The sequence below is a fragment of the Coloeus monedula genome (assembly GCF_965178545.1).
Source record: "Coloeus monedula genome assembly, chromosome: 11".
Taxonomy (NCBI): domain Eukaryota; kingdom Metazoa; phylum Chordata; class Aves; order Passeriformes; family Corvidae; genus Coloeus; species Coloeus monedula.
Window position 1 is genome coordinate 6,890,053 of NC_138791.1, and position 18,127 is coordinate 6,908,179.

Below are 18,127 nucleotides of genomic sequence, written 5' to 3' on the forward strand. Positions count from 1 at the left end.
GTTTGTGATCATCATCTTAACTGGAGATCTGAAATATAGCTCATGTTCTCAGCATTTAAAGAACAGAACTGTTGCAGTACTCCATTTATGTTCGATAATATTTCTGATCCAAATGTTAGCTTCACTCAGCATTTTGTTTTAGGGTATGTGTTAGGAAAGCAAAGGGAATATGGCCAGTGCTTTCTTGCTCTTATTGTTCTTCTTGGATTTCTGAAGGAATGCATAGAATGTTATCTAACCTGAATGATCAAATTTTCCTTTCTCTGACTCTTCATTGCTGTTAATACAGTGATCTACTCTATAAGATCATCTTATTTCTTGCAGATGAATGATGCAATGGGATTTGAATTGCCATGGGTGTATTTTGTCAGTCTCGTCATCTTTGGGTCATTTTTCGTACTAAATCTTGTTCTTGGTGTATTGAGCGGGTAAGCATACACCTTTTTCATCATGAAGGCAGAGTCCTGAATTCAGTTGCCAAGAACACACAGGTTATCTCATACAGGTGAGATTTCAGTTGGGATGGCATCTTTTAATAAACCTCTATTGCTTCCTCCTTTAATTAGAACACAAAAAGTTTTCTGTAGCTATCATATAAATAACATACAAATACCAAAATCAGAATTTAGACCTATCAGTATGTATTCTTCATGTCCTTTTGGCAAAGTCATAAAAAGCACTAACAATTCTCATGCACTCATTTAGAAGTTATTTCAATTAATTCTCTATTGCCTCGCATCTACAACAAAATTTTGGGTAAGTAAATTTAAACAGTTGTTCATTCATTTTTTCCAAGATCTGGATAAGCCATAAGCTTTATGTTGAACCTACGTGATCTGGCAGCTGCAAAAAGGACTCTGCTGTTTAATGAATGACTGAATCATAACTTATTTCCTTGCGTTTTACAGGTAAATGATGCAATAGGATGTGAGTGGCCATGGATCTATTTTGTTAGTCTTATCATCCTTGGCTCATTTTTCGTACTTAACCTGGTTCTTGGTGTACTTAGTGGGTAAGCAGTTGAGTTAACATTGTGTATGCTACTGCTATTTGTAAGATGGCCTCTGCATTTACTCCAGCTTCTCAGCAATGGCTTTTTTGCATGCACTTGAGATTCTTATGTCATCCTACCAGTGTTTGCTCTTTGGACTGAACTGTGTGATTCGAGCGCCTGTATCTGTCTTGACATCACGTTCACCATGCTTGCCAAAAATATTCATTAAATGAGGCACTAATCTCCTTATTCTATAATATTCCTGCAGGGAAAAAGGTTTTGTGCACAGAGATGGGCGGTGCACCTGCACAAATATTCTCCCCTGTTGTTATATACAAGCGTCTTTTTCTGAAAGACCAACTTTTGCTTTTCTTCAAATAGTCATAAAGCAATTAGAGTGTTATTTATGTTTACCAGGCACATATTTTGCTCAAAATATTGCAAAATATTTTTAATGAGTGCTTCAGGATTTGTCTTGCAGAGAGTGTGGCTGCACTACCCCAACACAGTGTTCAATGGTTCCTGGGTTGTAGAGCTGGGAACTGCCGTGACAGCCTGCACCAGGAACTGATATATTTATCAATAATAAAGTATCAATTTAATATAGCTGTCAGTTGGAGGTCGTCACAGCTTTTTGTTGGTTTTTACACTCCAGGGTCCAGCCAAGAAATAAAGTCATGTCAGTTCTAGCTGTATAATGTGCTTTGAAACTGTAGTTTATGGCAAGAGTTTGCCAGGTTTTCTTTTTACAAAGCCCCCTTACTTGAAGTTACAGCCCTCTTTCGTCTGCCATTTCTGGTTTCTAACACACTTGAGCTTGGGAAACTCCAGTTTATGGTAAAGATACTTTTTGACAAATATATAAAAGATCCAGCTAGCAATTGAATGCTGAAAAGAAAATTAGTATGGTTGTATGCATTAGTTTTTAGTTATACAGCAAAAAGTATTTTCCTGGCAATCTCAGGCAAATTGTGCCATCTTTGTTAGCCAACAGAAAAATTTCTCTTGCATAGAACGCAGCCTGACACTGCAGTTGATGGTGTCATCAGGATGCTGACAGTGTGTGCAGCCCTATTCATGGTTTTGCCACATTGTATCCATTGTATCTGAAAGAAATTATAATGCATTATTATATATTATTCCTAGAAATCAGATAAGCCAACAAAATTTCCAGGTGTTGATGTAACTTTGTTACAAGAGCACTTTTATCTGATGAGCGGTTTTACAATGTGCTTTTTAAAATCTTTCATCATTTATCTGTGATAGATTGCTACTGCACACAGGAAACCAGGGAAAGCATAGTTTTACCTTACTGTCACACTTGCTTTGCAAAGCAGATGTTTAAAAGCAAAATGGTAGTGCTAAACCCACACTACTGAGTTTTAGGTTTAATCTCTTCCTTCCAAGACCTGTCCTGTAAAGTCTGATTTATACAGTCATATCAGCTTTCTTTTATCCAAGGACACGTGTGTAAATTATTGCAAAACTAAGGGCCTAGCTTTAGCCATGCTGGAAAATGAAATTAGGAGGAGAAGGACACATAAATGAGGGTAGTTACAGGGTAATTTATTTCTTCTTTTGATGCTGTTACCTAACATTGCTGTGTGACTTGACTTTGCACTGAAGTCATTAGAGGATTAGGCTCTCACAGTTCCTTCTCGGCCCTTAAGAACATCACAAGCACCAATTAGTTTTCTTCCTGTCCTGTGAAGGTGTCTGGTAACAGATAATAAATATTCTTATTTTTCCTCCCATGCCTCAAATTGTTATTGGTTTCAGATTTTTCTGTTTTTTTAAAAGAAATTTACGGGGAAAGTGGCGCCAAATTTGGTGTTTTGTTACGTGTGTTAATTTTTCTTCCCGAAGTAATGGAAATTCAGAGATACTCTCATGAATCAGCTTAACATTTGTTTTAATAAATTTAAAATATTGTGTGTAGTTTGCAGCATAATGATGCATATATTTGCTGGAATATGGAGTAGCTTTTTAGCTGCCATTCCAATACCGGGAAGAGGTGTCCCCTCGTCCTTGGGTTCCCTCCCTCAGACAAGAAATCACCACTGATTTCTAGGTTTTGTGTGATCCACAGAGCTCTGATGCTCCTCAGAACCCTTGCTGGCTTCCCTTGGATTTTCAGTGCACAGCAATGGCAGTGACAAGTGAACTCTCCTTAAATTCATCAAGCCATTAATTGCTAAATTTATTTTTCTGCCATAGTGTCAGCCAGGGTCAATTGAGTGCTCAGCGTGCTTGATGAATTGTCTGAATCCATGTTTGCCCTAAATACATGAAAGAGCCTTCCTAAAACTCCCATTTTTTGTTTTCTTTCTGAAGAAAATGACAGTAGAGAGCTGAGACACGTGATATGTAAATATCACCAAGGACTGACATTGAAAGTGCAAGGAGAAAGTCAAAGGGAATACTCCTGAAAGATACCTAGCATAGCAAACTGATGTTTGGTCCAGAAGTGAAGAGAATATCCTGGCATACTTGTTTGAGACTCTGACAAACAAGGGCAAGTGTGGAATACTGTTACTCTGATTTATTTCGATCAGTATATGACAGTTGTATATAAATAATTTTCCCCATACTTTCTGTTTAGACCTACTAGCCTGGTCTAAATTTTATGGATAAAATTGATGTACTAGTAAAATCCAATGATGTTTTTGTGTTTCTTAGTAGAAAGATAATATTTTTCATTCTGAGCCAAGCATTGAATATGCAACACATATTTTTTTGTTTTTATTTAAAAATAAAATTAGCTTGTATGTTTAATACTCTTCAAACCATAACATGAAACTTGGTTTATGATAAATCTACAGGAAAATTAAATTTTACTAAACCAATCAAATGTTAAGAATGCAAAAATTATGCCAACTTACTTGAAAGCATGGCTTTGCATACAGATTTTGAAAGTGGAATCTGAATGCCTAATACCTTTCCTGTATTAAAGTGTTACTTCCTTTATATCAGGTTATGCTGTGTACATTTAAATCTGTCTGCTGTTTTTGATCTGTTTGTGGTTTTAAAATATTCAGTTATTCTCTTTGCACTCCTTTGTTATTCTGTGACCATCTGCCCCTTTGTATTTCTGTAATGCCTCTTGTGCACTGCATGTTTGATGTATTAAGATACTGTAAAATGGATGAGAATGATGGTTTGGCAGATCTTTTGTTTTACATCTAGCTCTTTCTGAAGGTGAGTATTTCCTGGTGATCCATGTCAGTCTTGCCTGCAGAAGGTGACGTTCTTAAAAATAGAGTTCATATTTTTAATACCAGTAGTGTAAATGAATAGAAACAATGTGTGTATGGAATCTGCATGTGGTAAATATTGTAATTTCTGCATGGGAGCTGACTGTGGAGACTTTTTCTTAAGTATTCCCTTGAATAACAAGGATGGAGAGAATTCATAGGCTTGAGTTAATTCAGCTTTTTCAAAAAACTATAATTTTTACTCTGTATTAGATGCTAGAAATATTCACATTAGTCTAAAAGTGAATTCTCTGAAGGCATGAAATACTAGGCACAGAAACTGGGAGCTCAGGTCAGGCCTTCTCCAAATATTCCAGTGTACAAGACCAGAGAATATAATAACTATTGGTGCAAAAGAGTGAGCTGAAATTGAAAGTTAGAAATTATAAGGTTAAGGTTGTTGGAAAGTTATCAAATAAAGATCAGAATGGAGATTTTAATCTGTCCTGAAAGTGTTAAAAGTTAAAAAAAAAAAAAAAAGTTAAAATAGACACGTCAGTAATTCAGCATGTATTAAACTGGTTTGCTGTGAACAGAGGAAATAAATTATAAAACTTCATAACTTATTTATCAAGAGGCATGGCTTTTAATGATGCATGATAATCTATTCCTGAAGATAGACCCTATCATTAGGGGATGGGTTTTGCTGGTGCCATTTTACGCTCAAGGCATTAGTATTTCTTTGGGTATCCATGGGAACAACTAAAACCTTTCAAACACACTTTAATAAATCTATAAGTTGAATTTATTGCCTTGCAAAAGGACACCAAGTCATAAGACTTGACATGTCCTTACATCCTCCTACATGTGATCTTGCAGATTACTAAGTGAATGTTAATTTTTTCAATTTCTTTCCCCCAGTAATATTTGCAATGTATGTAAATAATGATTCTAAAAGCTAAGGGTATGTACTCATCCACCCTAATCTCACAGCAATATCTGTCAATTAATGTCATATCTGTTGGTGCAGATAAGCTTATACACCTAAGAACTGTTGTCTACAGTATATATGGAAAAAAATAATAGAAAAGGCATTTGAATAATGGTGCACCAAATAGAAAACGGCAGTAAACTGTCATCCACACCCTTTCAGCAAAAGGAAAATGAACTGGTTTTGACAGAGTTCCTTTTCAGAGCAGCAGGAAGGCCTAATGAAAAATATGAAATAAAAATTATTGCTGAAAATTTAACTCCTTCCCATCGATAAACCGAATATACATTGAAAACAAGGAGAGGGACTCTAGCTGTAGATCTCAGGAAGTTATGAGCTGAAAACAAAGGAAATGTTATATTTGATTGATCAATTGAATAAACTAACAATAATCAGCAAACATTTTCAGCTGTATACAGAGAAGCTGTATAATTCCTGCTTTAGACAGAAACCAATAAAATCAGTGGGGATAGTTCTGCACTCTTGAATAAGAACTTGGAGGGGACTGATTTTATTTCAGTCCTGTCTGAACTTACCCCACCAAGGTTTCTTAGGGGTTACTCCTGTGAGGTTCTTGCTGGTGGAGCCCCTGGCAGGGAAACAAACCATGGCAGTTTCAGAAACTCTGTTGAGAGGCCACATCCCGATGTCAGGTGATGGCAGCATTTGGTCCTGTGCTCAGGACTTCCCCTTCTTCTTCCAAGAAATCCAGTGTCCTGAGTGTCCTGAGCCAAATGGGTCTTGACCTAGGAGAGAAGGGGCACATCTTATTATGCAGATTTAATTAATAATGGTCTGAAACATCAGATCTCAGTTTTGTTACTCTATCAGATGGTTCCCTATCTTGCTGTTCCCACTGATGATCCTGTAGCATTCACGGGCTCTCTGGCACAGTAAGGCTGTACAGGCCCTTTGCTCCACAGAGCTGCTGCTGGAGCTGTTGAATGCACATTTTGTTAATTGCTAATGAATTGCATAGAAATAGCCATGGGTAGGTAATACCAGTTTGCATTTCCCCATCAAGAGCCCAATGCTCCTTGCTCAAGGAAAATTCCTGCTAGGATTTATATTTTGTTCTACAGATATAGTTCTAGACTTCAGCCTGTGACTTTTTTTTCCCCTAGAAGAAGGGATGACAATGATGTATACAAATCTCCTGTAATTAAAGATGTGATGTCACTTAACCTTTTTTATGTCTCTCCACATCTGCTACACTTTATACCCAGCTGTGAGCTATTGTCCATGCTTAGCTGTACTCTTGAAGTAGTTTTAATTCTCTGACTTGATTCTGCTAATTTGTTGGTTGGTATGGTTACCACTGTGTGAAACCACTCCTGCAGGTCTGGTGGCCAACACTGTACTCCTATGAGTACATTTTTGGTATTATGGGATTGTTCTCTGTGAATAAATGAGAGTCTGGGATGTCTGAGTGGCAGTTCTACATATAGAATTAGCTTAACACTTTCCACATACCAGCCCCTATGTGCGGTGAGCTCCGTACAGCAGGAGCTTCGTTCTCCCTCCCACTGCATTTGCAGTGACACAGAAGGGCAGGAATATGGCTAACGAAGGATTTGTGTCCTGGTTTATACTCAGACATTAAAACCACCTGTTTGTTTTATGTCATCAGTGCCTAGAGATGCACAGGAGTTTCAGCAACACTCATGGTGCTGCACAGGCCCCCTGATGAAATATCTCTGGCCTTTAGCATGGGAAAGCTTTGAGCTGGTAGGAGGCTGGTATAGGTGACTCTAGCTACTATATCTGTGAATATACAGAGAGAAGGGAGAGTATAGCAAAAGCATTTCAACAGATTGTCTTAGGATTTTTGGTTAATATGACCCTGCCTGTTATTTAAGGTGTGAGAACCAGGGAGATGTAATTGAGTCCCAGCAAGCATTCCCTGCTGCCACTTCCACCTTGTTGCATCAAGCCATTCCCAACTGATGCATACCAGCAGGGGTTATTTCACTCTGCTGAAGGAAGACAAATCTGGCATGATTACCCCAGACTACTGAAGCATGAATTCAAGCCCTGCATTTTATATGCTTCTGCCTCAACAACCATTGATGATGATGGTGTTGTGCCTGAACAGAGAAATGAGATCATCTTTCTGCAAGGAGACAAGGAATTTTTGGGCAACAGAAATAAACCTGTGTTTTATATAGTAGGTTAATTATCACTAAAAGTAAATGAGATTATGTAAATTAGTCTCCATCAAATGCTTTATTTTGCAAGTGATGTTTCTACTGTGCTGCAGATGCAGTACCCCCTGCCCAAAATACTTTCAAATGTCAGATCCAGGTCATTTTATCAAACCAGAATCAAATATGTATTTCAAAGTTAGCTCTTAGCACAGGCATTTGTGAAACCAAGTATTTACAGAGCCTAAGTCCACTTACTGCAATTAATGTGCAGTTTCCTGAGCCTGTCAGCTTCAGAGGCTGCTGGCCTGAGTGCTGGGTTGGTGACAGGGAGGCCAGTTCAGGCCACCAGTCTGACCACTTCAGTCCCTATGTTGCCTACACAGCCAAAAGCTTTTCCTTTCTGCCCTGGACCCACCCTACCCACTCCACAGCCATGAAATGCTGCACAAGCAGCTGTCTTAGTCCTCCTTCCAGGACATCAGCCAATGTTTATGTATCTTTATCTATGTATTTGGCTATCTTTTTGTCTGAAAGTCTTTGTCAGAAGCTTTAAAGAGCCAACATCTCTCCCTCTTCTCACCCCCATCATCTTTTTCAAATTACTTATTTCTTGGCCAAAAAAAAGAGATGCTTTTGTTTTGCCAACAGGAAACTCATTGCTTTCCAATTCTATCAAATTTTCCTTTCTTATTCATGGCATTTCACTGAAAGGACTATGTCCACATGTGTCTGAGGGGTGTCACTTCATTGTGGCTGTGATAGAAAAATAACACCATAGAGCCAGATTCTTCCCTCCCTGAAGAAAGTTGTCTTCTTGTGTCTTATAGTTCCTTACAAACAGGCAAGATGTTTAAAATAAAAACTAAAATTTTAAAATATTGTGGAAATAAGCACCCTTGCATCTCCCCCTTCTGATAAACTGGAGCAACCTATAACAAGGCAGAATCTGACTTCTGTGCAGTATTAAAGGGAAAGGTCAGAATTAGCTGTGTATATAAAAAACTAGGTTCAATTCTCTGTGTGCAGCCCTTTTAATGTGAAGTCAAAGAGTGGTTCAGCCATGGGTGAAGTACTCTTCAAAGTATCAGCCTTGCCAGCTGATTAATTAAAAAATTATTTCTTTTACTTCACTCTATATGATAATAACAACTTTTGTTTTACTTCAGCCTCGCGCATCACATCTCCTTTGAATTAATGAGAAATACCTGAAGGACTTTAAATGAAAAAGGCATGAATACTTAGTAAAAGCTAGCAAGGCTTGTTACTTCTCATTTCCTACTATGCTGTGATAGCTCTTTTTCCAAAGATACTGCCTGTGGGAAGTGAGTCATGAGTGTGTTGCCTCAATCAGGTGTAAAGGACAGTCTCTAATCCTCTCTCTGAGAGAAGTTTAAACCCAGCATTCCATAACCCAAACAGTTTCTTATTGACTTGTGAAATTATTTTTTTTTTTTTTTTTTTTTGAGCAATTATCTTTCAGAGAGATCTTTAGAGCTCTCTCTTTCTCTGGCATTTTTGTGAGGAGAGGGCTTCTTGCAGGACCTCGTCCTTGGATGGGAGGCGAAGGGTGGCGAATGCAAAGCAAGCACTGGCATTCTTCAGCTTCATTACAGTGCTATCAGATGGAACAGGATGATCCCCATGTGCCAGACTGAAATGCTCTGTTGAATTAAGTCCTCAGCTGTAAAACACGTAGTGCCTGCCTCTTAGCTTTTACAGCAGAAAGCTGTGTAGCTTCTGCAACATAACATTAAAATGACCTGCAGCATTTCTATAGTTGTATGTAAACAGCTTAACACTTAAATTTACTGATGTCCTCTAAACACTGAATTATTTCTCTGATGTGTTTAAAGACTAAAAAGCCAATAAAAATAAATAAAAAACCCCCTGGAGAGATTATGCTTTGCAGTTCTAAATAAATAATGTATGTCACCAAACAGAAATATTATATTGAAAAATGGAGACTTTCTGTTATTCTGTTCTGTTTTCATAGGACAACATTTTAAGTGATAATTGTTCCACCTTCTCAAAATATTTTTCTGTCTTATGCTAATTTTCTAATTTTTTCCACTTGAGAAAGGGTATTATTGACTGCTTTAATAAATTTCCCCTTAAAAGTGTATTAATTAGGGAGTGTTTTCAGGTGAAATTTTTCAATAAAGACTTGCAAATTCATAGTACACGAAATTGCTCTAGCCATTTTTAAAGCTTAATTTAAACCCTAGTGTAAGATTAACAGAGCAAGCAATAGGACAAGGGGTAAACAGCTTAAAACTTAATGAAGGCAGTTTAGATCAGATATTGGGAAGAAATTTTTCCCTGTGAGGGTGGTGAGGCCCTGGCACAGGTTGCCCAAAGGATCTGTGGCTGCCCCATCTCTGGAAGTGTCCAAGGCCAGGTTGGACAGGGCTTGGAGCCACCTGGGCTAGTGCAAGGTGTCCCTGCCCACTGCAGGAAGGTGGAATGAGATGAGGTCCCTCCCTGCCCAAACCATTCAATGATTAATATGTTAGAACAAGCTTAACTTTGAATACTGAATTGTATGTACTTGGAATACAGTCCAAAAGATACTTGCCTGCCCCTAATTCTACATATTGATACTCAGGTAAATTCGAATGTGTTTGATCCTTCTAGCAAAAGGGGGTTACTTATTTTTAACTGTGGATCCCATTAAAAGTTGGAATAATGTTGGCACGTGAGAGAGATGTGGTGAGAGAATATACTTGGTAATTGTCTTGTGTTGTGTGTCATTCAGGGAGTCATAGATTTATGGGGTAATTCAGGTTGAAAAAGACCATAGGAGGCCATTTTATCCAATCTCCTTGTCAAAGAACATGATTTCCTTATTTTTATTATCATTGCAAGATAATTCAAGGATTGATCCTAATAATGAACTAAGCTGGGCAGACAGTCCAATACATTGTCTTGAGATTGGGGCAGTGAGATAGAGGATTAAGTTTATATAACTGTTTCTGATCTGTGAGAACAGGACTTCTAGGTTGTGTTGCAGGGAGCAAAAGGGCAAAACCCCCAGATTTCCAACAGCTCAGGAGTCTGTGTGTGATATAGTTGAGGGGGAGCCCAGTAGTGGAATTCTGGAATGCAGCATGTTTGGATATGGCCAATGAACTGGATTTTAGAACCAGCTACCAGAATGTTTTTTTCACTGAAACTTAACTGTGAAATTACTTCGTTATTGCAAGTTAGTTTCTATTTGTAGATAAAAGCAATTTAAAAATCTGTATTGAAGAGCAGGTAACTAAATGGGAGGAATGGACTCTCCCCTTATGAGAAGTGTCAAAAATACTGCTTTATTTTTGATTAAATTATAAAAGCTCTGAAAGTTGAGATGTAATGAGGTAGGGATTTGCCATGACTTCTTTACACCTCTACCTTGTTTTCAAAGCAGCACTCAAATCTTCAGTGTATTTTCTATGTCACTGTGTTAATCTGCAATGTCAAGACTTGGACCAAAATGCTGGGGAGTTTGTCAAACAATGGTTTTTTTTTGCTTTATCTGCATTTGATAGAGAATTTTCCAAAGAAAGGGAAAAAGCCAAGGCCCGAGGGGACTTTCAGAAGCTACGTGAAAAGCAGCAGCTTGAAGAAGATCTGAAGGGATATTTAGACTGGATTACTCAGGCAGAAGACATTGACCCCGAGAATGATGAAGAGGCTGATGAAGAAGGCAAGAGGAACAGTATGTATCTTTCCTCTCTACTTCTATGGGGACAGTTTGACTCCTGGGGGTGTTACCCTGCACTGAACCCAGCCTGTCCAGTGCTTTCCCTTCCCCAGTTTGCAGAGGTGTTGGTTGGCAGAGCAGTTGTCTGTTAACGTGGCGATGCTGAGTCACAGAAGATAATTTGGAGTCTTACAACAGGATTCTGCTTGGGGTGTCCATGCATAAATCACTGTCTGCATTCAGTCACTACTGAGACATAAACTTTGCTTTATTTGTGTTCTGGAAAAAGTTAGTGCAGAGAAGCCATGTGCCACTGTCATTGTAAATCCTTAGAATGTGTTTTCCTGTGGGTGCATGCAAGGGAAATAACAATGCTATAAAGAGCTTAAAAATATGGCCAAAGCTACAGTCAAGAAAAAACCTTGTGCTAATACTGAGGAATTTTTTTGTTGTTTTTAAAGCAGGAAAAATGCATTCTGCGCCTTTCTTTTTTGAAATTCAGAAAGCAATATAATATATTTTTTGTTGTCTTAACTGGGTGTGCAATAAATGAAATCTTGTGGGATTTTCACTTGACACTAAGAAATATCATGTATGATGTATTTATTTGACAGTAGGGTATTATGGACAGGTAATTTATGCTGTAGTGACCCTCTTGTGCTTCTAACCCGAGTCCTAAGATAAAAGAATAAGTTAATTTCGTGATACTATAGCAACTTTAAAAGTTATAATTGTTTTCTATATATCAGAAAATTCTAGTAACAGCAGTATTGTAATGTCATAATTTAGCAGAGGTTATTTTAGCCTCTTTGTCATGTTTGCATAGTAGTAGTTAAAATTCTCATGAGAAGTTTTAGAGCTGTACATAAATAAGAACACAACTTTAGGATCTGGTTACTGATTTAATACTAAGTCTAAGATTAAAATCCAAATTTCAGCATATATTCTAATGTTATATAGCATCTTATTATTAATGTTATACTCTGGATAGCCATGGTATTTTTTCACTTAAATACCATAGAATATTTATGAGGACAAATGGTTTGTCAAAGACAGCCCAGAGTATTATTTTCTGTGTTGAAATAATACATTGTTACCCTTGCTTTTCTTCTAGTTTTGCTAATTTGTTGTGAACTGTTCCTTTAAGTCATAGTACTTTTAAGGTGCAGTAAGTGACAAAAATTACATGGTTTGATATTGAGCTATCTACTTTTAAACTTATCTCTGTATTGCAGAGATAGTTTTTAAAAATATTTGGTTTTCAGTTTCAGAATTTTATTAGTCCTTTGTTCACAATAAAAGCAGAGTGTGGGAGTAGACCTGTGCTACTGACTGGAAGGACAGTGATTTTCTGAGAGGCTGGAAGGCAACCTGTGTGTTGGTGTTGATTCCAGCGTCACTGAAAAGGAATAATTTATGTCTATAGGAAGATGTGTTACACGAATAAAATTTTTATCTAGAACAGAGCAAAAAAGCCAGAGTTCATTGTACTTAGTTATTACTACTAATGTGTGGAAAGAGTACATAAACTGTGGGCTTGAGTACCAGTAGAAAATCCTGAGCCTGAGATGTAGAAGATGGCACACTTTATGGAGTAAATACACTTTGTAGAAGGCTGCTGGGCAGAATTGTAGGTGATGCTGAATTTGCAGGGTGTTGGATGACTGTGTTGTCAGCTGTGGTGCCAACAGACTTGGTTTACAGGTGAAATCCCAACAACCTTTTTTGTCCTGTTCAAATTGGATGTTTATTAACAGGCTGCAAAAATCCCCATTTGCTCTGACATTCCTTAAACAGATTTGGGGTCATACAGATTAAAAAAAATACTTTGCATAGTTGTTGCATTTGAAAGAACTTTTAGGTCTAAACTGTTAACTGAGGCATAATTTTAGGCTAAGTTAAAGGTTGTAGAAGACTTGCAGAGTGAAAATAGAAGGAAAATAATTAAAATAGCTTTAAGAGAAATGCCAAGAATTTAATTTCAGGCAGACATCTATGTTTTCAGTGGAAATTTCCAGTGAATAGGCAATCTCCTAGCACCCTTGGATTTATGCACATGTCATTAAATATGTGGCTTGGTATTTCATTTTTAATATTAGTTGCAACAACCTGTAAAGGAGGAAGGGTTACTGAATTGCTCCACCTCCTGGCATTCGAGATATTATTAGGAAATAAATTTCGTTGAAATATACTGGTGATGTTTTTCTTGAGCCATCTTGGCAGCATGAGTTAGAGCTGGGTCCCAAGACAGTCAGAATAATAATACTTTTCAGGCTTCTAGGCAACTATGTCCCTTCCTGGAGTATCTAAACCTCTGGGTGATCAAGATTACTGCTGATTTATGGTGATGGGAGATCACCATGGTGCTCTCCAATGATGTAGAAGAGCTCTGGGTTTAGGATACAGAAGATCTCAGTGGCAGGCAAAAGTAGAGATGTAAAAGATGCTTAAGTCAGTGATTAATAGTTTCTCACATAATCCTTTGAAATTGTAGTTGAGGTTCCTGCAATGCCCCGCCCCCTGCATTTTAAAATTTCTGACTAGAGAAGTCATTAAGTCATTTATTTATGGGTTCTATGTATTTGTACATCGCTGTTGCTGATAATGGGCAGGTATTCAATGCTGCTGAATAAAAGAATACCTTTAAATTACTAGAATTATAAACATGCCTTACTGAAAGTTGGAAGTCTTTATTATGAACTAATAGCTGATTATCCTGAAGTCAATGAAAAAACTCCCATTGCCTTCAAAGCACTGCGAATTTAGCTCAAAATGTGAGGATCCGTGAGAGGTGAGGGGTTTAGCTGTGATCAGTTGTGCTGCCGGTGATTTCAGTTTGTTTTGCCTAACCTTGCCTGTGTTGTGTGTACGGACACGTTTTTGTTTTTTGCGTTGCGACTGCTGCCACCTCCCGCGTCACTGCTGGGATTACATGTGCTTCCCCAGGGCTTACACTGGCTGACTTAATGGAAGACAAGAAGAAAAGCAGACTTAGCTGCTTTGGCCGTTCTTCCAATAAACATGGTAAAACGTGTTTGGATTTGCAGTTGAACTTTCTTTTGTGCCAATACTGCATTGGATGTGGTAGCTTTCGGGAGCACAGATTGTTTGCATTTCTATAACCAAGGCATAAACCTCTGTGGCATGGAACCCCTTTGCATGCAGACCTTCCTGCTGGTTGAAGTGCATGTTTGAAATAGAGGTGCTGCTCTACCTCCCTAAAGCAGAGTGTTCAAACCATTCAGATTTCCACTGAAGTGTCTTTGTCTGTGGCTGTTCTTGTTGAAGAATGGGTTTTCTTTTTCAGAAGTCAGGTAAATCAGATCAAAAATGTATTTTGAATTTGGGTGTGAAGAAATTAATAGAAGTGTTTCACAAGTTTTGTAATGCATCATAGTGTAAGCTTAGAACAGCATGATGATAATATTTACTATTTATTTTTAATACTTAGGATGTGGAATCTAACAAAACACAACAAGCTTTTGCTGTATCTCCTCTTATTATTGATGATTTTGTTTCTGTAATTTGTTTTATTCGATTTTCCCCACCAACATTGGAGATGGACAGGAGGCTTAGAGTATGATGGTTATTTTCAAATCTGCCTGTTTTAATACTGGCAAATGTCCTGTTTTGACATGAGCACAGTTGCAGTAGTTAGGAGATCTAGTTTTAATCCTACCTGCAACTAAGTTGTATGACCAACTGGATTTCTTGCTGTTCCTAACAATCACTATTGCGGCCCAGACTTGGGGGGGGGAATCTCTCATCCAGTTACTTTAGAGAGTACAGAATTCTAAGTCAGAAATTGCTAGGACCTGGTGGACTCATTTTGTACAAGCACTGAGCCTGCTTGCAATTATTTGTGCAACTGTTACATATATTGTCTGATAGCTCACGCATCTCCACGTGCCAAACCAGCTTTTCTATCAAAATTGCAAGAAGACAGTTGCAATTTTACTTTGAACTGTGTATTTCAATGTAGTCCTTAAATGAGGAGGTTCAGGTTCTGATGTCTGTCAGGAAGCAGCCTGGCACTGGCTGAAAACCTCCTGTCACCTGCTGGCAGTGGCTGCTGTCTCACTACTTGTACCTGACCTTGCAAGTCAAAGGCACCCCAGACTCATGGGCACTGACTTGGTTTCTTCTTCCTTGCAGGGCCAGGCTCACCTTTTGGGAGTAGGGCTTTTCCAAAGTACAAATTAATGCCCTAAGTTTATTTCTTCCTGAGTTCATGAGATGATTATGCTGATTTGAGGAGTTCAAACTTAGACTGTCTCTGGATTAGAAATACCACCCCAAATATTTTTCTTTGTATTCCCTCTACCTGTGTTTCCATTAAAAACAACATGTCTGTAGAATATGCAACATTCCCAAGGTTCACAGTGCCATTCTTCAGGGTACAAGTGGTTGTTTCAGTGATGCTACAGTAACAAAACCCTGTTATTTTGCTCTCCTTCCACTGCTATGCAGCCAACCTTATATTGCTTTAACGTGGACTGTCTATAAAAAGAGAAAGCCCATAAGAATGATCTACAACAACATTAAACCTTCACTATGGAAAAAGATATCTTGCTACACTATCACACAGAACATCTTCCAAGCAGACTCTCCTTAAAGTGAATTTACCCCGAGGAGCTTCACAGTTAGAAGAGATAGTGCCACTTTTTTCTGAAGTGTTTTCTGGGCATTTAGCAGACTTAGGAAAATTTGAGATGAATTTGCAATGATAATGTTGCCACTTTGGGGGTTTGTGGTTTTTTTCACTCTGTTTTCCTTTTTGACTATCTCAAAGATTTGGTATAAAGGATTCAGAAAATTCATGTACTAATTTGAGAAAGAATTAGGAAAATTTTGGAGTTTGAGGAATTTGTTGGCTGTTACTAGAAAACAGAAGATGACATTTTTTGAATGACTGATCTAAAATTTTGCCAATTTAAAATAATGCCAAGATTCTCTGCAGTAGCCAATAATGATGAGCTGTGCAGATCACTCCACTTCTGCAGCACTTTTCCTTCAGCACATGTAGCCAGAAGGCTGCCCAACATGCACCAGTGTGACAATGATGTCAGCCTATGGATCAAAAATGCACAGTTGAAGTTGAAACAGGTTAAAATTTTGATCATATACATTCTAGAGGAAAACATTCTAACAAGAATACTTGACACCACAATTCAGTAATTCAGGTAGTAATTTAGCCTGCTTCTGGATTCTACAGTGACACTGAATTGTTGTATTTCAGGATTATGGAATTTATTTCTTCTAACTCCAACTGGCGAGGACACATCACTGCTGACAGACAGTGGCTTGCTCTTCACTGTGCATTAGTTATGTTACATCCTGGAGTGGAGTTTGAAATCTCTGCTCCAAAGTCTGAAAACTCCATAGAGTACCTAGTGAATAGAATGGATTGTTTTTCTCGTGTTATATTCTTATCCACAGAAGCAAAATGTGGTAGTTGATGTATTTGACCTGTTTTCTATACACTCAGGAAAGTATTAAGCTGCATGCTGTATGGGTTGCTTATATTGTCTAATGCAAGCATTCTTTTGTTTGAAACCAGTTACCTTAATTGAAGAGATTATTAGATCTAGAAATCTAGATAATCTTTCCAGAAGAATGCCAGTGAAATAAGGGCAAAAGGTGAATAAAGAAAAGAGAAAAAGATTCTCTGCAGTAGCCAATAATGATGAGCTGTGCAGATCACTCCACTTCTGCAGCACTTTTCCTTCAGCATGTGTAACCAGAAGGCTGCCCAACATGCACCAGTGTGACAATGACATCAGCCTATGAATATTCCTTTGAATACTGGGGTGCCAGTTTATAGATCTCAGTGCTGACTGTGCTGAGATAAATCTCTCAAAAGTTCATTGTGTGCTGTGTTTGCCTCATGGACACCACCTGCCCTTATGGAGCTGTGGCCGTGGAATTGAGTCTCTTTGAGACCTGTCAGGTTGCTTGCATTAGCAGAGTGGATGTGGACATGCAGTGCTGCTGTTTTCTTCTGGCTAAAGACCTGATGACTTGCTGGCATTGCTGGAGCTGGTCTTCCACACGGTGCCTTTCTCAGTGCTTCTGTCAAGTTTTAATTTTGACATATAAGTTGCAGGATAATGACAGCTGAGTTTCTAACGTGAATTGGTTCTTTTTTTCCTTTTCTGTTTGTAATACAGCACCTGCAAGTCACTAATAGAGATGGAGCAACAGCCCTGTGGTGCCTGAAACACAGTAACATTCTGATGTATTCAGTAATTAGCAGAACTGGCAATCGCTTCAATAGGGACAAAGATATTTTTCTTTGTTCTTTGTTTTTCTTCACACAATCCTGTTCAAAAGGGGCTGGTATTTCTTACTGTGGGCTAACACATCAAGTCTGGGTAGACTTGAGTTAAAATTACAGTACTTTACATTTACATGCATTTGCATTGCCTACATTAAATGTAGTTTTTCTGACACTGAGTGACACTTTATGAAGAATTGCATTCTAGGCACTGGTTTTCAGGGGAAGGCAGGGTTGATAAATTTGAAATAAAAGTGTGAGACACACTCCACATATGCAATAATTGTGGAAGTAGGCCTAGCTGTGTTTTCCTGGAAGCTCTTAATAGCATGTGAAACAAGACTTCTGCACTCATATTTTGCAGTTGTTCATTGCAAGTGCTGAAATGTTCATCCTTAGGTGACTGTACTGCTGTGTTTTCTAACACCATTCAAGTCACCTGGCACAAGGCAACCAGTTCAGTTCTTTACCACACAGGGAAACGCGTTGCATTTATTGCAAAAGACCCTGGCATTTTAAAATCAAAATTCTTACTTCTGAAGCCCTGAAACTATGTTTGAAATAATTTTGTGGGTTTTTTTTTTCTTTAACCCTTTGAAATTTTAGTAGTTGAATTTGAACATCAAAGTTTTTTTCTTCACTTTTCAGTGAAATTCCTTTTGAAGTCTGACTGTAAGCTGTGAAGTTCTTACAGGACGAGCAAAAATCATTATTTTAAAACTGGTCTATGAAGGGAAGCATGATATTAGAATTAAGGCACTTGCAGGTGCTAACCAGAGACTTTTAATATATAAAGCAATTACAGTAATATTTTAAAAGGATCATCAGAACAGAAGAAC

At 38.0% G+C, this 18,127-nt stretch overlaps 1 protein-coding gene across 1 annotated transcript in view; it reads left to right on the forward strand.

The window, feature by feature from the left end:
* CACNA1D (calcium voltage-gated channel subunit alpha1 D) overlaps window positions 1-18,127 on the forward strand; it is a gene marked incomplete at both ends in the record, with an annotated part of 169,678 nt that overhangs the window by 80,210 nt on the left and 71,341 nt on the right. The window contains 2 exons of the mRNA XM_082289118.1: window positions 325-428; window positions 10,857-11,026. Of these exons, the coding sequence (XP_082145244.1) occupies window positions 325-428; window positions 10,857-11,026 (274 nt within the window). The remainder of the gene's footprint in view (window positions 1-324; window positions 429-10,856; window positions 11,027-18,127) is intronic.